At 40.8% G+C, this 23,549-nt stretch overlaps 1 protein-coding gene across 1 annotated transcript in view; it reads right to left on the bottom strand.

The window, feature by feature from the left end:
• Positions 1 to 10,110: 10,110 nt before the first annotated feature.
• The window catches only part of GPD2 (glycerol-3-phosphate dehydrogenase 2), a 162,525-nt gene continuing 149,086 nt past the window's right edge, over positions 10,111 to 23,549 (bottom strand). The window contains exon 17 of the mRNA XM_058664495.1: positions 10,111 to 10,224. Coding sequence (XP_058520478.1) covers positions 10,111 to 10,224 — 114 coding nt within the window. The remainder of the gene's footprint in view (positions 10,225 to 23,549) is intronic.

Genomic DNA, 23,549 nt, shown 5'->3' with positions numbered 1-23,549 from the left:
AAAATCACCACTCCAGGTTTTGAAGAACTCTGATGCATAGCAGTTTTTGGAATGAACTCAAAGCAAAGCCCAGCTACCATTTGCTGAAAGAGGGGGATGTAGCTCATGGAAGTTAACAGCACATATGAATCTGACAGGTGTTAGGAGAAAGTGAAAAAGGCCAACATTAATAGTGATATTCTCAATTCTTTTTTAATGAAAATTTATTAATTTTTATTGGAAAGTCAGATTTACAGACAAAAGGAGAAACAGAGAGAAAGATCATCCACTGGTTCACTCCCTAAGTGGCTGCAACAACTGCAGCTGAGCTGAGTTCAGCTGAAACCAGGAGCTTCTTCCAGGTCTCCCACAAAGGTACCAGGTCCCAAGGCTTTGGGCCATCCTCTACTGCTTTTGCAGACCACCAGCAGGGAACTGAACTGGAAGTGGAGCAGCTGGGATATGAACTGGCACTCTAACCTGATACTGACACTGGTCAAGTAATAGCATTGCAAAGGGGAAATGATTTGCGATCTCTGGAAGCCTTTCTATTTTTAATTACTTAAGCATAACTGAATACTTTACTTGAATTCTTCCACTTGTTTCTTTGCAATAAAACTTATAGGCAATAAATTATATAAAACATATCTTTCTGTGAGTTATGCATCCATTCTACGTTAAGATCCATAAAAGCTCTATCACCCTACAAGGTTGTCTTATGTCCCTTTTATGTGCATACTCATTTTCTTTTGTCTTATAGATTAATTTTCCCTATTTAAGTATAGCATATGTAAAAATATGAACACTGAGCCCAACGCAGTAGCCTAGTGGATAAATCCTCACCTTGGATGTGCCAGGAACCCATATGGGATCTATCATGTGATTGTTTATTCTACCCATTTATTAACAAAAAAATGTACCCAATCACACGATAGTATTTTAGCATTGATTTAGAAAAGATCTAACATTTTCTGAGCAAATAAGTTATAGTTTCTTGCATAGATAGAATAGTATACAGTCAGTAAAATAAGAACATTTGAAGTACTGACATACATACATATACAAAAATATAATGGCAAGTGAAAATGAAAGCTATAGCAAATAAAATCTGATCCCATGTTGAACTAAAAATATCTGGATAAAAAATAAAAGTATGCTTATTTTGTCATGATAGGGATATTTCTGTCATGTCCGAGTATTTGCAGGCGTTATAGATTACTTTGTAAAAGAAAAGGATTATGGGCCTGGCGGTGTGGCCTAGCAGCTAAAGTCCTTGCCTTCAACGCCCCAGGATCCCATATGGGCGCCGGTTCTAATCCCGGCAGCTCCACTTCCCATCCAGCTCCCTGCTTGTGGCCTGGGAAAGCAGTCGAGGACGGCCCAATGCATTGGGACCCTGCACCCGCGTGGGAGACCTGGAAGAGGTTCCTGGTTCCCGGCATCGGATTGGGGCGCACCGGCCTGTTGCGGCTCACTTGGGGAGTGAATCATTGGGCGGAAGATCTTCCTCTCTGTCTCTCCTCCTCTCTGTATATCTGAGTTTGTAATTAAAAAAAAAAATACTAATAAATCCAAAAAAAAAAAAGAAGAAAAGGATCATGAAAAGGTTTTTCAAGGTTTTCTGGATCGTAGAATTCACACAATGGAGTGCATGGGACTTAACCTTTCAGTGCTGGGAAGCCAAAATGTCACAAAATCCAACATAGTTTTAAGGAAATTATGACTTTTGCTTTAGAAAGTGGTGATTTGGGGGGCCCTGAGTGATAGCCAAGTGGCCAAAGTCCTCGCCTTGCATGTGCCACGATCCCATATGGGTGCCAGTTTGTGTCCTGGCTGCTCCACTTCCCTTCAGTTCCCTGCTTCTGGCCTGAGAAAGCAGTAGAGGATGGCCCAAAGTCTTGGAATCCTGCACCCACATGGGAGACCTGGAAGAGGCTCCAGGCTCCCGGATTAGGATCAGCTCAGCTCCAGGTGTTGCAGCCACTTGGGGAGTGAAACAGAAGATGCAAGATCTTTATCTCTGTCTCTCCTTCTCTCTGTAAATCTGATTTTTTTTTCCAATAAAAAAAGTGGGGGCAGTGGTGATTTTTGAAAGTAGATTTAGAAGATATGTGCCTTACCATCGAAGTATGCTTTCTCCTGTTCCTGATAACATTTCCTCTCTCCCGATTGTTGGCTTAGCTGAGATGTTAAAAGTTACAGTTTCATCAAGTAACCACTAACTTTGAAAAGAATATTGCTTACTTTATTTTATGTAAGAGTATGAGAACAATTGTTGAAAATTTAATATTTTCACCCAGTTTGGACTGTGCTCACTGGTTCTGTATTTTAGGGGATATATAATGGAAGTATAGCAGGGACTGATATGTTTATATGGGGAGACAAAGTCCTGTATGTCTCTATGCATACACACCAGAGATGGACTCCCAGTGAAGGAACTGAACATATCTTAACAGTATGCTGATAGACTCTCTAACGGTATCCATGCCTCAACACCAACATGATAGACTTGTGACTGTTCATGAAGGACCACTCATTGTAAAATTAGAGGGAAAATCAATGGTGGGGGTGGGAAGGGACCTTGGGGAAGGGCACAGGCAACCACAGAGCCTGTGGAACTATATCATAAAACAAAATAAAATATTTTTAAATATGAAAAAAAGAATAAACCAGAGAAGCTTTTGAGAACTTCATATAAAGGGCTCATGTGACAAAAATTATTTTAAAGGGAAAATGTATCATTGAAATGTCAATTATCGCAAAAGTTAATAAACATATTTCATGAAACTCTAAGATCCCCAAATTTCTTTTGGAAGAGTAGATATCTGAAGAAATCAGAATTAACTATCAAAAAATAAAATAGTGAAGGAGATCTTGCTTTCCTACATAATAAAACATACTATAAACCCAATATTAACAAGAGAGTAAAGTCTGTTACTTCATAAAAAAAAAAAACAGATCATTGGAATTAAATACAGGGTAAAGAAATAAATCTCAATATATTTGAAATATTTTTCATTTCAGTATATGGATTTTTACTTAAAAAATTCAGTGCCTGATGTTATCAAATGTATAAAAATAAACTGGTAAATAAAGATGAAAATATATGGCATAAAAATCAGTTGAATAAAATGTGTATATATATATATATATATATATATATATATATATATCTTTTTAAAATACTTATTTATTTTATGATACGGTCCTATAGTCTCTGGCATTTCCTTTTTCCCCCTCTCCAAATACCCTCTCCCCAATGCTGATTTCATGTTTGTGTGTATATACATACATATATATACATCTATGCACACATACATATATACATATATAACATATACGTGCGTGCGTACATGCAGACTTACACATTTAGCGTATGTGTATGTATGTGTGTGTACATATACGTATACATGCATGTGTGTGTACCTTAAGGTAACAGAACATTATCATAATTACAATAAACCCACAAGCGATAAAAGAGCTACTTGACTCCATAAAATAAAAATCTAGTTGTATATTAAAATATCACTAATAAAGCTTATCTGTAATATCTGAATGCATATAAAAGATAATCAGAAATTAACTGCCTTAAAAACTAGACAATCCCAACAAAAACACGGGCAAAGGATAATGTGAATTGGCAAACTGAACTAGAGTGAATCCAAATGATCAGGAGATGTATATACCATGCTTAACACTTAAGCTGAAGAACCAATAAGCTATTACTTGGCTGATTTTAAATAACAACAACAACAATAATATAATAATAAGCACCCATATAGTGCACTGATTATGTAAGGTATAGGATTAGTGAAAAATATGAAAGTGTGTTCATGATAAGAACAACGTGTATATTACACCACAAAACGCACCTATGTGGAAAGGTGATACATAGAAAGGCCAACCAACAAAATATTAATTGTGATTAACTCCAAATTAGTAGAGTCAAGTGTCTTGAGCATGCTTACATTTTTTGTTCTTCTTTTTATGATTAAACAACACCATGTTATGAATTAAAATTTCCGACAAAACCCTTAAGAAACTTGAAAAGGATTCAAAACATTGTTTTTCCAGCATTTCTTTCTCCATCCTCATTTTGAATTCAAATTTAGTTGGCTTCGTTTTATTTTAAGGGAAGTGGAGTGGTAGTAGACATAAGGAATTAGAAATTAGAAAACATGCTCACCAAGGAACAAGGGCTCACTGGATGTCCCTGAATGAGATTCAGATGGTGTGACATAATACTGAAAGTTTCCATTTCATCTCCTCTCACTCCTGTTTCAGTAACATTTGACATTTAGAGAAACAAAAGCCTACAGTCATTCTGAATCTTGGCTTTCTCCATAGTCTTACACAACAATTCTCGAAGGATAGCATGGGCCATTGATAGCAATAACCAAGTCTAACCTGCCTTCCTCTCTTTCGAGTTCTATAGAAGACAATAGAATGCAGGAATGATTCTTTCTTTTTAATATTCACCATCCTTGCTGTGTTTTAAATTTAGAGCCTCATCTCCCTGCTCCAGCATTCTCCACAAACTGAAATCTGAACAGACACCATCTATCCAGCTTGCGTCGTTGCTCATAAAGACTAGTTGTAATTAGACACAACGTGGGCTACAATGTGAGCCTGTGTTTCCAAGACCAAGTGGGATGTACAGCACTGAAAGACAAGAAGAGCCCTTTATTCTCAGTACTTCACCGGGGAAATAGACATATATAGAACCAGTGCCATGTTAAGTTTTTTAAAGCAATAAAAGTGTTTTGAATTCCTAGACATCCTACGAATTTCAGTTTTATAAAATGTGCCATCTATTTCCTTTCTTTTCCTTCAGATCTTTCTGCATCACACATTTAGCCTGGCTTTTCCCTTGTCTAGAGGCCAGGGAGGGTTCCTGGCATATGCTTATGCAAGAGGGATGTTTGCCTGCTTTCCAACCTTGCCCCCACACTCTCCTTGTCACGCAAAGCTGAGAAACAGAAACACCATACAGATCCCCCAGATCCTCCTGTGTGCAAATTCCAAAGGAGTTTATGGTTCTGAAGAGTACTGCAAGTACACGGGGAGCCAGGAAGCATGCCAAGTGTTCCCAAGGGCAAATCCCTCTGCTTTCCATGGGTAAGTTTCACTAGGTCCAGAATGTGACCTCCTCGTCTTCACCTCATTTGTTGTTCATAACAGAAGCTCACACACAGGACAGCCAGGCTGTGCTCAACCACGAGAAGGCACCTGGTGACTCAGGAGGCAGCTGGAATTTGTCTTAGATTAGTACACACTCACAGACTGTTCTCTGCATACCAGTCATTTGGCGAAGGATAAAAGGCAAATGATACCCAATCCCTGATCAAGAAGGGATAGTCTTTTATCAGGATGCTCAGATAAATGACAAAATAGAAAATCTTGATAATTACTGGGGAGGGGAGTGGGAAGCAGTAAAATCAAGTGTTGATGAAATATAGGGAAGAAGTGGTTAAGTAACTCTTGCTGGGGTATTGAGGTAAAGAAGAGAAGATAACTGAGAGTTAACATTTGAGGCTGATTTTCAGAATTTGCCTAACAGGGAGGTGGAATTAAGAGGGACAATCTGCAGCGTAAGAACATCTGCAGCAGACACCAGAAGCACTGAGAGGGCACAGCTTGGCTCAAGGTGAATTCTGTATCAGAAGTTGTGTGGCAAATGTAGGAAGTACCTATACCTGCACAGGTATCAAGTTGGTGGTAGTCACTCTACCTTGCCAAAAAGCTGTTGTGGCGCTGGCATCGTAGTGTAGCAAGTTAAGCTGACACCTGTGATATGGGCATCCAATATGGGTTTTGGTTTGAGCCCCAGCTGCTCCACTTCTGATCCAGATCGTTACTAACGTGCCTGAGAAAGCAGTGGAATGATAGTCCAAGTAAGTGAGTCCCCTACACACGCAGGATGTACCCTGATGTACACACACATGGGACCCTGATGTACACAGGGGACCCTGATGTACACACGTGGGACCCTGATGTACACACACACATGGGACCCTGATGTACACGCGCGGAACCCTGATGTACACACGCGGGACCCTGACATACACACAGGACCCTGATGTACACACACGGAACCCTGATGTACACACGTGGGACCCTGACATACACACGGGACCCTGATGTACACACGGGAGCCTGATGTATACACGCGGGACCCTGATGAAGCTCATGGGTTGTCTGGTACAGTCTGGCTATTGTGGCTACTTGGGAGTGAACCAGTAGGTTTTTTTTTCTTAAGTTTTACTTATTTATTTTAATTGGAAAATCAAATAAACAGAGAAGGGGAGAGACCGAGAGAAAGATCCTCTGTCCAATGACTCACTCCTCAAGCAGCCACAATGGCCAGAGCTGCGTTAATCCAAAACCAGGAGACAGGAGCCTCCTCTGTGTCTCCCCCATGGGTTTAGGGTCCCAAGGTTTTGGGCCATCCTCTACTGCTTTCCCAGGCCATAAGCAGGGAGCGGGATGGGATGTGTGGCCGCTGGGATTAGAAGTGGAGCCCATATGGAATCCTGGAAGGCATAAGGCGAGGATTTTAGCCACTAGGCTACCACACTGGACTCTGAACCAGTGGATTTAAGACCTCTATGTATATACGTGTATGTGTGTGTGTGTGTGTCCTCTTGGTAACTCTGTCTTTCAAATAAATAAATAAATCTTAAGAAAGGATAGATATGAGTAGACTTTTAGAAATCAAAGAACAGCACAGGAATGTACATCAGGCTCAGTGGATTAAGCCACTGCTGAGAATCCTGCAAACTTTATCAGAGTACTTATGTTTGCATCCCAACTCTGCTGCCTGCTCCTTCTTCCAACTAATGTGCATCCTAGAAGACAGTAGATGATGGCACAAATACTTGGGTCCCCATCATGCACATGGGAGACTAAGCTTGAATTTCTGACTCCTAACTTAAGCTTGCCTCAGCCCTAGCTGTTATGGGCATTTGGGAAGTGCAGAGTAAATCAGCAGATAGGAGAACTCTCTCTCACACACACCTCTCTCTCCCTCTCTCTCTCTCTGTCTCTCTCTCAGGACACATGGGACAAAGACAATGTGTCAGGGATTCTGAGTTTGGGTGGTTCTTAGTGTAAGAGCAAATAGTTAGACAACAGATCTCCTTTAGGTAGAAAAAAAATGGAAGCCCAATTTAACCCTGTATGAATGTAAACAGAAGTACGGAAAATATTTTTTAAATTAAATTTTCATTTTTATATAGTTGAGAGGGATGCGCGTCCTTGTGGGTCTAAGGTCAAGGTGTGGAGGAATGTGGGTGGGACAAGTGTTTTTTTTTTCTATTATGTACATGGGGGCGGCAAAGGGGGAGGAGGACAGGAAGGAGAGGGACGCTCCTTGCCGTTAAATTATTTCGGCACCCAGCAATGGGGGACGGTCATTTGATGACGCCTTAGATGTGGGTAAGAATGGTCCGATGGTGTTACTTGAGTGTTTTGATTGTTCTGAGGAGTTGTTGTTTCATTGTTCTAGAAGTGAGAAAACCTTTCTAAGGTCTATTAGTTGACTAAGTCTATTTATTGCATCTATATGCACAGACACTTGCTACCAAAGCTTGTCCAGCAGAGTTGTCCAATCTGTTCCATTTTCCATCTTCTGATGTGTCACCTGACTGCTGCTGCTGGACTAGATGATCTGGCTGTTATGTCCCCCATGGGCAACTACTGGGAAAGCTGTCCACTGTATGAGGATCAGCAGCTAAAGAAGCCCAGTCTTGACACATCACTCCAAGGTCAGACGACACAAATAATGATTTTCCCCTGTGACTAGGGCTTGAGTCCAGCCATTTTGTTGAGGAGTTCCCCTATAAACCTCATGTGGGTGACCTCAGACTTGAGTCTAGTGTGTGCTAGTCAGTGCAGGGTCAGGTTCAGTCACCAGCATCAGCCAACGCACATATGACATGCAGGTGGATGTAACTGCCTGGTCAGTTTCACTCCTAAACCTGCCTCTCACACAAACTGATAGGTGCTGTGGCCTAGGCCAGGCCAGCTGCCACAGGGTTGATCTTCATACATGCCATTGGGTGCCATGGCCTATTCAGGGCGACATGCAATGACTCCCACCAGACCCACCACTAGGACCATTTGTGTGTGTGCCAGCATGTGCTGCAGCCTAGGCCAGTCTATCCTGTATCTCAGCTGGCTCCTGTGCACAGTCATGGGTGCTGTGGCTTAGCTCAGCTGACCCGCCCCCAAACCTGGCCCACAAGTATGCCAATGAGTACTGCTGCCTTAATCAGCCTTGCCTACCCTCAGTCCTGGCTCTCATACTCACCAGCAGAGGCTGTAGCACAGCAGAGAATACCCTCAGCTCCTCTGCCAGGCCCATTCCTAACCCTGGATCCTGCACCTGTCAGAAGTACTGCGGTCCAGCTTGACATCACAGTCCCAGCACTTGACAGTGGGTACAGCAACGTAGCCCAGACTGGTCTGCCCCCTATCCCAGCTCTCACACTCAGCAGTGGGAGTAGCAGCACAGTAATGGAGTCCCTGTAGTTCCCTTACCAGGTCTTTTCCCAGTCCTGAGTCTTTCGTGTGCCAGTGGGTGCTGTGGCCTTGGCTGAGATGGCCCAACCCCCAGACTCAACGTTTGTCATCAGTTAATACAGTGTGGCTCAGCTTGGCCTGCCAGCTCTTACCCGTGGGTGCAGCAATTTAGCCCAGTCTGGCCCACTCTCAACCATTATGTGAACTGGCTGGTATTACAATCCAACCCAGCCTAATCTGTGCTTTGTCCTGACTCTCACTTATGCCAGTGTGTGCTATGGACTGGCCCAGCCCAGCCCGCCCCCAGATGCACTCACGTGTATGCCAACAGGTGCTGCAGCCCAGCTGACCTGGCCTATTCCCAATTCATGCTCTTCTGCTCAATAGCGGAAGCTGTAGCCTAGCAGGGGAGTTTCCTACATTCTCATACCAGGCTTCTCCCAGCCCAGGATCTCAAGTGTGCTGGCAGGTGCTGCAGCCCAGCCTGACATTGCCAGTCCCTAATCCTGACACTCACTGGCAGGTACTGAAGCCTATACCAATTGGCCCACACCCATTCCAGCTCTTGCAAATAGATACTGCATTGTAGTCCAGACTGAACCACCTCTAGACCCAACTCACATGTGAAATAGCAGTTGCTATGTCCTAGCCTGGTCTGTCCCTCATTTATTCTGGCTCTCATGAGTACTAGTGGGTGCTGTTGCCCAGCCAGGTCTGGTCCACTCCCAAACCCAGCCCACATGTATGCCAAGGGGTGCTTCAGTCTTGTCCATCCCTGTCCACCCCCAGCACTGGCTCTCACACTCCCCAAGTGGAGCTGCAGCCTAGCAGAAAAGTCCTCAAAGCTCGCCTACTATGCCTGTTCCTAGCCCTGGATTTTGCATGTTGTAGGTCTTAGCTCTCACTGGTGGGTATTGCAGCCTAGCCCAGTCAGGCATGGCCAACACACTGTCCTGGCTCTCATGCATGCCAGCAAGTGCTGCAGCTTGGCCCAGTCTGGCCTGTCCCCAGACCCAACTATACAATTGCTCACTAGTGCTGCAGCCTTGTCTGGCCTGGTTTGCCCCCAGTCCCAGCTACTGTGCTCTGTAGTAGATGTGGCCTAGCAGGGGAGGGCCTCATCAGGCCTGCTCCCAGCTCCATGAGTGTCAGGTCTATGTTCTGTGGTCCAGTCTGACTCAGCCTGTCACTACCTCCAGCTTTCCGTGCAAACCAGCAGGTACCTGCTGCCCCACAGAAGCAGCCCACAATTCCACTACAGATTCTGCTCCCAGATCCAGTTCTCTCATATTCTGGTAGTGCTTTGGCCCGCCCTGATGTAACCCATTCCCTGCTCCAACATTCATGTACAGGTATTGTAGCCTAGCCTAGCCAGCATGAACTTCAGCCCCAGCTTTTGTGTGTACCAGTGGGTGGTGGGTGATGCTATTTAGTCCATAACAAATGTCCCACATGGGCAGATGGTTTGGCCTGATCCAAATATGCCATCCAGTTTCCCCTCTCTAAACCACTTTGTCTCAGCTCCCTCACCTACCTGCAAGTGCACTGGCCCAATCTGTGGAAGATGCCGGAAGTCATTTCCCCCCTATCAAACATGCCCTTACTCACCTAATCCCACTCCAAAACATCCCCAGACCTTCTTCCATAGGCAATTTGCAGTCCACCCATCTCCGGAGGCAGGATAGCATTTACTGGGCTGGAATACCCCATTTCCCCCACATACTAAAAAAAAAAAAAAAAAAAAGAATCAGCAACTACGCTGACACTCTGGTAAAGTTAAAAAGATTTGGCATTAGCCAGGCCTAGATGCCCACCAGCTATTGGCTGTTTTTCTTCCTTAGTGTAGCACTAACCGAGGTACACTGCAGCTTTGGCAGTTGCCAACAGCTGGAGTGGAAAATGGTTGCAAACAATTTTTTCTTTTTGTTAAGTTTATTTATTTTTTTTTTAAATTTTGATGATGTTTACATAGTTGACCAGGGTGGGAAGGGTTGAGGACTAGGGGAGTATGGGTAAGACCATTGTTTCCTAATTTTCCCCTCTTCTTCCTATATATGGGGGTAGGAAGGAAATTGGGTGAGAAGACACACCCAGTCTTCCCACCACCCCAGTAACCCAGGGATGGGAAACGGGCACCTGATGCCATTCCGGGGTCCCTGATGGGGGGCCTGCTCCAAGCATTCCGCTCGAGTTGGTTTTGATAGTTCTGAAATGCCGTTGATCTTACAGATCCAAGGATGAGAAAATCCTTCCAAGGTCCATCTGCTGGCACAGTCCACGACAGAGTCTCCATTCGCCCACATATTTGCTGTCAGTGCTTGGCTTGAGCAGTTGAGCAGCTTGTTCTGCTCACCTTCCTCTGCGGGCCCCAGTGGACTGTGCATTGGGGCATGCCATCTACTGCTCCATCTTAGCCACTGAGGAGGCCCCATTCTGAAGCATGCGCTCCATAGTCAGACTACATATGCTGTGATTCTCACCATGGTTGGACTTCTGAGTCCAACAGTTCAGCTGGGGGGTTGCCACAGAAGTCTCGTTTGAGGCAACTCCAAATTTGACTCTCGTGTGTGTTTTCTAGTACGGATTCGGGCTTAGTCCTTCCATCACCTATGTCAGCCCACACACACACTGATGGTTGTATTTGCTGGGTCAGTGCCATCTCCAACACAATTTTTGCAAGCCAGTTTATCTTTGTAAATGACTAACAATGTAAGAGTAAAATAAGGGTGGGATGAGCAAGTGGATTTATTCCCCTTTTGGGTTGCCATTGTGGGATGCTTCCCCCCAGCTCACAGTGCAAACAGTTTATGCTGTGTACATAACTGGGAGACTGTTTTACTGAGTTATACTGACTTTGGCATTTCAACCATGTTATACTTCATTGTTTAGTTGATGCAGATAATATTGACACCTTTTGGTACTTTATAATTGTTGTGAATGTTTTATGGGAAATTGTATTTTAATATGAAAATGGCAATTCCAATTTGCAAAACACTGTTAAATTTACAAGCACTGCTTAAGATATCATGCCAGGATGCTAATGCCCAATCCAGAAATAAGGTTTACGCTTCCTCATCGTATACCAAGGTAAACACAAGGGGAGGAGTGCAACACCACTTATAACAAAACAAATGCAGCTCTCTGGCAACACAAAGTCTTCATATTCAGCAACATATTGCAAGGCCAATCAGCCAACAAAGCGAACCGAATCCGTTTTGCTTCTTGATAGCTTTGTAGCCTCACAGTCAAAACTCAGTTAAATTATCTACAATCTAAAACAGTAATTCCAGAGGTTCCAAACATAAGGCAGCATTAGTCGTAAAAAGTAGATTTTCAGTGAAATCATGTATGCCCTTTGACAAATAATATCACAAAAATCATAATAGTCGGAATCCTTTTTCATTTTTACCTGGTGTGTTTCAAGTGTTATAATTTTTACCATTTGAGGTTTAGTATGGGAGCATTTGTGTAAGCTGTGGTAGATTGTGCGCTAAGGAAATAAAGAATACTTGGGATTCAAATATTCATGGCTGGGATCAGGCAGGCACTAGAACACTGTCCCAAATTCATGTCTCTTCTAGGAAGAACAAAATACAAATCAAACTCCAACCACTACACAAATCCCACTCTGTCACTTAAAACAGTCAGAACTTTAAATGAGTCCCTCAGTCTCTTCCTATTTCAGTTTCTTCAACTTTATAAAGGGATGCATGGGCAAGTGCTAGGCATGGCAGTGGAGATGCCCCTGGGAATGTCCTCAGCTGGTGTCTGAATGTTGGAGGTCAGGTCCCAGCTCCAGGAGCCTTCAGTTGCGTTTTGAAATGCACCCTAGGTTGTAGCACATCGTGATGCCAGCAGGTGCGTCCCTGCTGCCCAGGTGGGAATATTAGATTGAATTCCTGGCTTTTGGCTTTTGGAGAGTGTGAACTGGTGATTCAACTTCCTCTTTGTCTCTCAAACAGATTAAGTAAACAAATAACTTGGGTTTAAAACATTTTTGGTAACAAAATGAGCTTATCTTTTAAATCCATTTACCCACACATTTTCTAAAATACCTTGATAACATGTGTTGTTGTTGTTGTGACTATTATTGAAGTTGTTGTTTACTCTGAGCTTTTATCCTTGAGCTGGGCAGTTCTGTTAGTTGTATTTAAATGCACAATAGGATTTCACCTGATTTGCAATAATTGAAAAACAAACTGTCTTTTTAAAATTCCTCCTGATGGTGTCTGATTTATACATACACCTAGGACTGCCCATCTAGAAGAAAAACTCAATAGAGAAGCACTTTGAAGCAGCTCATTCTGTTTTAGCTCCTCTCAACATCCCTGAAGTTCCTTACATTTGTACCATTGTCATTATTCAAAGTGGTTTTAGAGAGGAAGTACCTCCAAAACACACAAAAAGTTATCATTTTAAGCTAAAAGGAAGATTCTGAAACAAAGGAGAATTGTGCCAGCGCTGTTGACACATAACAAGGACATTAAGGAATCCTTATTCTTTGGGAGTAAATTTCATGCTTTTGTTTCACAGTTCCAAAATGATGCATTTGAGAAATACGGTCACAGCAACTTTTTATAAGTCAAATTTGCATTGCTATTAGTTAACTGAGTACATATTGTGTTTCTTTCATCCAGAGCTCTCTGCAGTTTTATGACAGGAAAATGAAGATAATTTAGGGCCATCTGAATACAGACCCATAGACATTTAGGGCAGCAGAAGCAAGGGCCTGGGGTCACTTAGAGGTGCAGACATTCAGAGTTCCATCAGAGCCGCAGTGAGGGCTTGCTGAGGGTGCCTGGGCAGGTGCCCCAGCCTCCCTTTGCTTCTCTCTGCACTGCCAAGGTGAGGATGTTAATACTCAGCTTGCTCCCAGCAGTAATTAGAAAGCTAGGCTCTTCCTATGTAAACCTTAGGAAATGAGAATTCAACCAAGTAATTTTAAAGTGTGTTGGAAAACAGTCAAGTAGATACTACACAGAGAAAAGATCTAGTTGTCAGCACATCAGATTGATGCAAATTACACCTCTTCATTTTATCTGAGCAGAAAAGAAAAATATTTTAAAATGCATATTATTTTCAAGTAAAACTCTTCTCTCTCCCTGTCATACACATGGACACAAGATATCCTTTCTTAATCATTTCTCAAGAGAACTTCTTTTATTCGATCTCAAATAGGAAACTTCAAATAAAATCATCAGCCTTAAAAAACATTTGAAATAATTAGGTTACAAATTCTGAAGCCCTTTAATGTGTCTGCAGTTCTCTAACTATCTGCACATTCCACGTATGGCCCTATTAAATGTACCATGAGCCAATGTTGCCGGCTGTCAAGAAGCAAAATGAAAAATAGTTTTAATAGCTGCTCTTTGACCTGTTTTATATTTTATGTCAATTATAACAGCACACAACCATGCATAATTATGAAGCATAGATGCATTAAAATGTACACATAATTTGTATTCTTATGGTAACCATTGCATTGGGCGCTAGAAAACAAACCTATTGTTATAAGTCATTTACACATTAATATATTAGTATTAAATATCAGGCAGATTTGTCTATCCATCTGTTTTGAGTCATTGTAAGTAAATATATCTTTTTGGAGGGGTGGACAAAATCTCTACATAAATGCACTGTAGTTGCCATCTGCACCATATATTATAATACAGAGTTTAGCACCATCGTGCATAGCAACTCCAGCAAAGACGGTGCCATGTGATTGTCAGTTGAATGTCATTTTTAAAAAATGATCTGGTATATGGACAGAAGGAGCAATTTTTTTTTTCTGGCACTGCCATAAAAATTCCTTCATTTGACTATCCTGTAGATTTTGGATTTCTGTCTTAAAAGCTTACATTTTACAAGGATAAAAGGAAAATAATTATTTCAATGCTGGGTAACTGAACAACAAAAAAGTATGTTTTCTCTGCAGCAGAATTATTAGAACACTTGGGGGAAATGCCTGAAAGTGTCAATCAGTTCTCACAGTGACACTGCGAAGCAGGTGACAGAAATCAGAAAATGACCTTCCCGTGCTACAGGGATTTTCTACTAGATGACCAGTTATTAACAACAAGCAGCTAACTCTGATTGTGATTTTCCTGTGTTTTCTTGATTTTCTGGATAGTAACACTGTAGGGTAGAGGACACAGGAGGGTGGTACAAAATAGAATGCAGAAAACAGATTTTTTGGCTCCATCTAATACCTGGATGTTCATCCATTTGGAGGAAGTCAGACTATACTTTCCTGCTCATTTAGATAGCTCTGAACAACTGCTTTGGATATCCACCTCACCTAACCTGACCTGGAAAAGGAAAAATCAAAGAATGGGATATTGGAAACAAAGATGGCAACCTATGTCTGTTAAGTCCTAACTGAAACAAATGACTTCTTGAATTTCTACTGAGTCCCCTTTAAACGACATTGCTTAGACACTTCGAAAATTTATATTTTATTCACTTTCATTTTATCTGAAAGGAGGAGAGAAAGAGAATGAGAGGGAGAAAGAGATAGGGAGAGAGAAAAAAGCAGGAAGAAAGAAAGGTGAGAGGGAAGAGAGGGAGAAATAAAGAAGAAAATCATGTGCCGGCCTGAAGTAATGAGGTCAAGGCCCAGAGCTCGGGACTCAGTCTGATCTCCCACGTGTGTGGAGGCAGCCCAAACCCTCAGGTCGGCATCTGCTGCCTCCACTAGCAAGAATCTGGAAGCTAAAGTAGCTGAGGAACCTAGAACTCTAACCAGGCACTCGGACATGGATGCACACTGGCCAAGCAGTCATTAATACCTGCTGTATTAACCACCTGCCCCAAGCATGAGTCTTATCTGTAAAACTGGCAAGACCTGGAACAAAATCTCATGTATTTCTGAAGTTTTATCTAAGACTTCAGTATTATTTTTTTTATTGAATGTCAATAAATGTAGATGTCACAAATTTTTATCCCATTTCCATGTAATTAGACTTTCAGTTCTGGGACACTTCTGGCCTGATTTCACAAACTACTTAATTCACCCATACATTCGATGTTTATAGGTGTTACATACATTGCTAAATTTTCTAACACCCAGATACTATCTATGATAAAAACCATATATGCAGAATTAGCCAGCTGAACTCAATTTAGATGATTCCAATTTTGTTGGCCACATCTGAAGCATTATGATCAGATGCCAGTCAAAAACATACCCTCTTCTCCCCAATCAGGCCTCATAAGGGCACTGACCTAAGCTACAGGAATATCACAGTTTCTTCATGACCTTCTTGGCCTGTTGTCTGTTGGCCTTGACATCCTCAAAGAAGACAGATGTGTGCTGTCTTCCATCTTCTTCAGAGATCAGGGAAATTGACAATACTACACTGGTCATGCTTATTTATCCTGGAGCCACTCTGCCAAGAATATTTGGGTTGCCACCAGGGACTTGGCTCCTATGCCACCAGAACATGAGTGACCCGTGCATTTTCTTGTTGCTCTTCTCCTTTTTGCTGTTGGTAGTGCTGTTGCTGAGGTTGAGGCTGACAGTTCTGCCTTCTCAGCATTCAAAGCCTTTGTTTTGGCTTCTGCTTGGGAAGGACACGACATTCCCTTCTTCACCATTGGTGCCATCTTTATCACGTTTTTTAAACATCAATTTGTTTCAGTTTGGACAAATTTACCTAGAATCTTTTAAATGCTTGTCTCCAAATACAGTAATTCGGTCTTCCAATCATCAGATAAAATTTTTCAGTATTTGGAAGAAGACTAGAAACACCTGCTTTTGATAGATTTAAAACGAACAAAAAAAAGCTTTTGATGGATTTAAAAAAAAAATCCAACATGATAGGAGGGTGTTTGAAAAAGAAAAGGGAATTGTGTATTCTATGAACCTTAAGAATCTTAGAAATGTCACTCATCCAGTTGGTTAACACCCAAGCTCAGCCAGAAAAAGAGAATAATTTTATGAAGGAAAGGATGCCAATGGAAAATGGAAACAAGTGAGAAGATGGATGAGAAAGAAGGGAACAATCTCAGCAACTGGAGAGAATGGCAGAGTCAGGGAGCCACACCCCAAAGTTCCAGAAAGAGTTGTCAGAATTCAGTCAATGGGCAGCAGTTGTATAGTCAAATCACACAAGTCACACTTCTGTAAAGCCACAAGTGTCCCCAGGGTCCCTCATGAGACAAAGTTTTGAGTCCTGAAAGCAAAACACTGAGTATAGAGTGGGGATAGGGAAGAGAAGGAGTTGACACAGCCAAACCAGGCAGAAGGACCTACTCCTCCTTGGATGTGTTCAGGTTACATGCTGGAGTCAGGATTTGGCCTAACCCTTTAAATGCTGTTTGGGAGGTCCTAGCGCATCTGAGTGCCTGGATTCAAGTCCTGACTCTACTCTGACTCCAGCTTGCTGATGGGGCACACCTGCAGAAGCAGCTGTGATGGTTCAAGGTTCTTGAAACTCACCTGGGAGACCTTCGCTTGAGTTCCCAGACCATGATTTTGGTCTCAGCCCAGTCCTGGCTCTTGTGGGCATATACAGTGAAGCAGCAATTGAGTGTTTTCTTTGTTCTCTCTCTCTCTTCTCTGCTTTTAAATTAAAATTGCATGCCTTCCAAATTTGAAGTACTGAAAAAAAATCATCAGTCAATGAGAAAAGTAGCTGGTCCTGGTGTGGGTAAATTACTAAATTTTGTATTTAGTATGAAATAAAGGAATACATAACTTACTAATTTTTACCACTAGTTCCTCAAATCTATTTTCATAACAAAATTTATATTTAAGCCACAAACTGATATGGAGAATTTAACCTTTTAAGGAATATTATTCTTTTTTTTTTCTGTTTGGATTCTTACAAAAATGGTGTTTTTGCATTCTATTCTGCCTCTATGTTCCATGTACTGATTCGACAATAACAATTCACTAACTTCCGAGGCTGCTTCATTTTTCTGTACTTAATTTCACAACCCAACTAAAACTAACTTTTCAAAATAACATTCTTTCACATGCCATTTATAAAACTGACTACAAGGAGAGTTCTGTTCATTTTGGTGGATAATATTTCAGGCCAAACTGTCTAAATTGATGGAACATCTTTGCCATTATATTTAAGAATCTTGGATTTTTCTTCAAATTGTCTTCTTCACAAAAATTCACTTTTCTTTATGAAACTTACTGGTTTTATTCCTATGTCCCCATCCTTACTTTCATTTCCTAAGAAATAGGACAAAGTAACTTCCGTCGAAATACAAAATCAATTCACTTGTCCCAAGTGTAGACAGATACAAATATTCACAACTCTGCTTTTTCCCTTTGGCCATTCTAAGGAATTCCTTCAGTGAGGAAATTCTATTTCAAAAATGTATTAGTTGATGTATTTATTGAGAAATTATCCATTTTACCTAACTATATTACTTTAGCATATCTAATCATCCACTTAATTTTCCAGGGTTAACAGGCAATATTCACACATGCGGCAGTTGTTGTCATCCCAGGAGCCTGGCTTCCCTTGGTACTGTAAGAAGGTGACATTAAAGGCAATGATCCCAGGCACTGCCCTCAGGGGAGCACAGTTGACTTTCTGTCTGTTCCTAGCTTTACATTGTGATCATGGCACCCTATGATCACAGGACCAACCTTGAAGCATGTGGCACCCAGACTTCCCCAAAATCCCAGTGTCAGGTAGAAGACCAGTATGGCACTGCACCGCATATACCAAAGTAATTAAGGTGCAACTATTTCACATTTTCAGAGCATCACAAAAAGTAACAAGTAAGTTTTAGGGAAAAGAGGACAGCATGGTAGTGGAACCAATTAAACCACCACTTGCCATAGTCAGCTTTCCCTATGGATGCTAGTTGAAATCTCAGCTGTTCCACTTCCCATCCAGCTCTCTGATAATGCATCTGGGAATGCAGTGGAAGATAGGTCCAAGTGCTTGGGCTTAGTTACATATATGGGAGATCTGGATTGAGTTTGATTCCTAACTTCAGCCTGACCCAGTCCTAGCTGTTTTGGGCATTTGAAGAGTGAACCAATTGATGGAATCTCGTTCTCCATTCCTCTTCCCTTTATCTTGCCTTTCCAATACACTAAGAACATATACTTGTTAAAAAAAAAGATTTGGAGAGAAGATTATATTTAATTACATCCTCATTTCTTCAAAATTACATGAATTATGTTTAGCCTAGCAGTTAAAAGGCCATTCCAATTAAGACTGTCATTTCACATTGGAGTGCCTGGCTTTAATACCCAGTTCTGGCTCCTGATTCCAGCTTCCTGCTAATGTGTCAGTGGTGATGGCTGATGTAGCTTAGCTTCTACCAACCTTTCCTGAATCATACTCTTGCTTCTGACTTTGGCTATCCCAGAACAGGATCTGGGCACTTGGGGAGTAATCAGCAGATCAGAGTTTTCTCTCAAATCAATCAATCAATTTCTAAAATTTATATGAAGCCCTTAGTGCATTTTTCAATTGGAAAATTTTACAAAATTACATGTAATTTGACCTTGATATGATTTTGATATTCATGATAATAATATATGCATTTATATGTAGATTTTAAATAGTATAGGTAATTCCCTATGCAGTTTTGAAGTTAGGATGCCCGTGTAATTTCTGCAGTTGCACCGGATAGTGTATCAGTGGCAATGCTTCCTTTTCCTGAAGATTTAAAGATTGGTTACTTTGCCTGTTTACATTGTTAGGTCACTCTATCTAGTACTCAACTAGTAATATCCTGGAAGTTGTAAGAGTTTTAGTTTACAAAGATACCACAATCAAAAATATTTACTGAATTCCGGTAAATGTCAAAGCTGTTTAGAATCAAATATTAACACCAAAAACAAGTTTTGCTTTATTGAACTTTATATATTGACAAGTGTTCTATTTCACGACCTATCTGGAGGAAGGAAAAAAAAACCACTTAAATTGATTTGAGAGCCAGTTTTCTGGTTTCATGATTTTACAAAGACTAACCTTCTCAAGGTTGATTTTAAAATAATAAGGTCCTGAACAACTGTGGCTACAGAAAAGGCAAAGAAATTTATACCAAATCTCTTATTTCTGAACCAATGACAAGAAAACAGGCCAGTCCTTGTTTTATGCGGAGGCTAAAAATCAAATCACCCAACCTACACATGATGGTAATGGCTGTTGTGGATCCTACTTGCTAAGAATGAAAAGAATTTATTCTCTACAGTTTAGATCCCCTACTTCCCTGGGTTTGGACAGGAATTGTACCAATGGAAGCTCACCATTTGTTCTCAGACTGGAAGACAGCTCAAGGAAAGGCAACTTTGGCCATTCTCAGGTTTGGACCAATCCGCTGCGGAAGAGGCTGATCTCTCAGCACTGCCGCACTTAGGAGCTTGTGGCAGCAAGGGAGTCCTTTCTTCTTTAACTCGCTGGCCTGACTTGCAAGCTACTGTGGGAGTCCTTTTCTCCTAATCCATACTGTTCAATTGTCATGAAAGCTTGTAAACAGGAGCTTCCATCAGTTACCTCAGAGTGGTTTGAACAAACTAACATCATAACAAGAGTGTTTATGGAAAAATGCTTAAGCACTGAAGCAGAAAGGGCTTAGCACTGATCAGACCTCTCTTCCACCTTTATTCTTCACTGTTCACATTGAAATGCAAATATCAGCACAGGGTTTCCACTGGCGTGCCACTCACAAATTGAAAAGCAGTTTTTATCTATGCAAATGTAAGCATGGTAATTGAAGTTAATCAATCAATGCTAGCTTTCACTAAAACCTTGAACATGATTGAATAAAGTAATTATCATTCAGCAGAAAATGATGAAGTTGTAGACAGCATGAACCTTATTAAAGGAGGATTTTGAGTCACAATGGCTTAATTTAGCTAACAGCCCAGCCTTAGCCCAAGCAACATAGTACTCTTACTGCCTAGAATTGTTTTACGATTAAACAACAACAACAACAACAATGGGGGTGGGCACAGGCAGAGGTAAGAGTAAAGTAGGAGCTATTTTTGTTATTATTATTGAGGTCCTTAGATTAATAAGGACTTGTCATGCTACAAAAGAGAAGCCATAATTAACATCGTAAAAAACAACTTTAAATAGATCAGTGAACAAAGATTGCTATGACAGTTTTTGCAAACCCAACAGCAATAACAGGTTCTTAGTGCTATTATTAGGTTTTTAACATAAATGGGTGAAATAAGGTAAGCAGCTCAGAAATTCTTGTAAAATCAATATACAATTAGAGAAATATTTTCACATGCAAAAGTAGCATATTGAGATTTTGCAAATTGAACACAAGCCTCTTAAAAACACAAGGTCAAACAATTTGTATTTTCTCACCCGAGTTTCATTAGAGAATGCACGATGTTTCATGCACAGCCTTTCAAATACCTTATTTTTCTGGAACACTATATATTCAGTGACTGGCTTTGATTGATTAAGAAACATTTACCAGCAAGTATTTTAATATTTATCATATGGTACTTTCCTCCTAATTTCTTTTCACTTTATATTCACTTGCAATAATATTTTGAGGTTTAACAACAAAATTATTTTATGTAATCCAGACTCTAGTACTACAGGAAACCTATTTCAGACAGCACAAGGGAAATAACCCATCTCTGGAAGATGCAATCAACAGTTAGTGTGCAACATAATGTAAACTGATTATGGAAAGAGGCTCCAGTTAGCTGTTTAGTGTATTTTTGAAACACAAGGTTAACAAGCAATATTTAGAGAAACCCAGCAGGATATTGTAACTCTTAAGAACCCAGAGTAATTCTATCAGATTCAATTAGATTGAAAAAATGAAAGGTCTATAATCCTACCTAATATTGCACACCCTTAGGGAAGATACTACCTCCCCCACTCCATTTTGGCTGATGCATTTTGCATTTAGTGTATTTTGACTAACAATTTATAGGATTAAAGTTCCAATTCCCAATTGGAAAGCCAAAATACCTTGTAAAACTAAATATATAGCAGTAGATATTTTCCTCAAATATACCATTTCTCCATGTATATGAATTTCCAAAGAAAGCTTAACAAGTTTATCTAGTACCAGCTATACTGCTAATAAATAAGTAGCTGACATAAGAAGAAATTTCTAAAAATTGGTGGGGTTATGGTTAAAAAAACAGTTGGAGGGAGTTCTGGTTCATGTTTCCACTGAATATAGTTTGTTTCCCACTATCTAAGTAAAAGCTATCTCTTAGCATCTTCTATTCCATCCACGAAGTATTTAAGAATCAGGACTAGTGTGTTAAAGCGATGCTTGAGTGCTATATAAAAACAGTTAAATAGAATCAAAATGTCATTTTTATTTGGATAATAATGTGCATTAAAAGTATGATATTGATTGTTTACCTTAAATGCCCTTACAGCAGCAAATTAGTCATTTCTGACCTTTTATGGTTATTTCCCACTGCAGGACCAGCCCGGGACGTAAGTTAATACATCTCATTTTCTTTTTTCTACTGAGGTGTGAAACTAAAGCAACAGGGGAGACTCTAGCATTGGGGTGACACTGTGTTTATTTTTGACCCTTCCTGTCTGCAGCAGACAGGAGTAGATCTATCTTGAATTAAAAGAGAGAGAGAGAGAACAAAATAGTCTAAACAATCATGCAAATCCATTGCCAATGTGGCCACAAAAGGGCCAAAGAATAGAGGTTAGTTGATTTATTATTCTTAGAATTCATATAGCATCTGTACAAAACAGTAAATACTGTATCATCATATAACAGACACCCTTCATGAAAGCTTCACTTTGGATGAAATGTTATTTTAAGTGGGAATGTCTTACTCTAGCATTGGATGTACATGTGTGTATGTACGTGTACATGGGCTTTCACATTTCTGCCCCCAGCTGATCAATTCCATGTTTCAGTCCTCATTTGTCTCAATGCACCATTTGCAGAACTGTAGAGGACCAAACTAGTCAGAGCAGAAGCGAAGAAGCTGTGAATTATTGCAGCTGCTATTATTCTAACGGCCGAGGGCATCCAGGGAATACAAAGTTCTGTTAAGATACAGTTTTTTCTTTCCTACTTTGCAAACTCAAGGGAAGCTATGAAAGCCCAAATGCTTGCAAAATTAAAATTCATTCGAAACAAGTCAACACTTTGTTTTTATTCCAAGATGCGTTGCATGCTCAAGCTTTTCCTGCAAAAGATTTTCTATTAATTGAGCTCTCAGTCCAATAGTGGGCTCTCTGACTCTAGCCTTCACTTGTCTACCATAGCTGTGATGGTTAAAAGCTTCTCCGGTTTGTCACAGAGTTTAATATGCACCCTACATAATTATGCAGGATTCACTGTGCTATCAAACTGCAATTCAAATTAGTTCAGGATTAAAGGCATAGAACAGTACTGCTTCCTTAATTGCATTGTACTGTGCTGATCACATTCAAATACCCATTACTCATTCCCTCTGTGGAGCAATAAGTCAGGGGGATTAATATTCAGGCAGGTGACAGGGCCAAGCCATTAAAAGGCAGTTATGCAGAAAGCATGGCTGGTTTTATTCACGTTAATGAAATCAGTGAAATGAAACTGTAATAGATTTATCAAAGCTCAGATGGATTTGCTGTAAATCAGTTTGATTCAAGCAATCAAACTGGACAATAGAGATAGTTTTCAGCTCTAGCAATGGGTGTCAGAAAGCAGCATGTGAAAAGCACTGATATTCTTCATGTATGGGTTTGATATCCACCTCATGCACGGGCCTATTCCCAATCCACTGCTGCTAATTTTTTTGTCTTTTGAACTAGGTGCCAGTGGCTGATAAAACATACAGCATATCATCTTAATACAGCACTTACACTGTTTTTATTCCTCATTTTTTTCAAGTCCCGCAGAACATCAATTCTTACCAGTGGCTGATAGGGGAAAAAAAAAAAGTTCCATAAGACCACAAATGATCACTGCGGTCCTCCAGGATCCAGAACAAGAACGCAACTTTGGCCAGGGTGACCATTACACCAAGACGTGCGCAGAGAAAAAACAATGATCAGACCACAATTTCCAAGAGTGATGGGCCGCTGCAGGAGCTGGAAATTTACTTTTGTTCTGGGTCTAATGAAATA

Source organism: Ochotona princeps, chromosome 5 (assembly GCF_030435755.1).
Source record: "Ochotona princeps isolate mOchPri1 chromosome 5, mOchPri1.hap1, whole genome shotgun sequence".
NCBI classification, from domain to species: domain Eukaryota; kingdom Metazoa; phylum Chordata; class Mammalia; order Lagomorpha; family Ochotonidae; genus Ochotona; species Ochotona princeps.
Note: the sequence above shows the minus strand (reverse complement) of the source record. Positions and strands in the feature narration are given on the sequence as shown.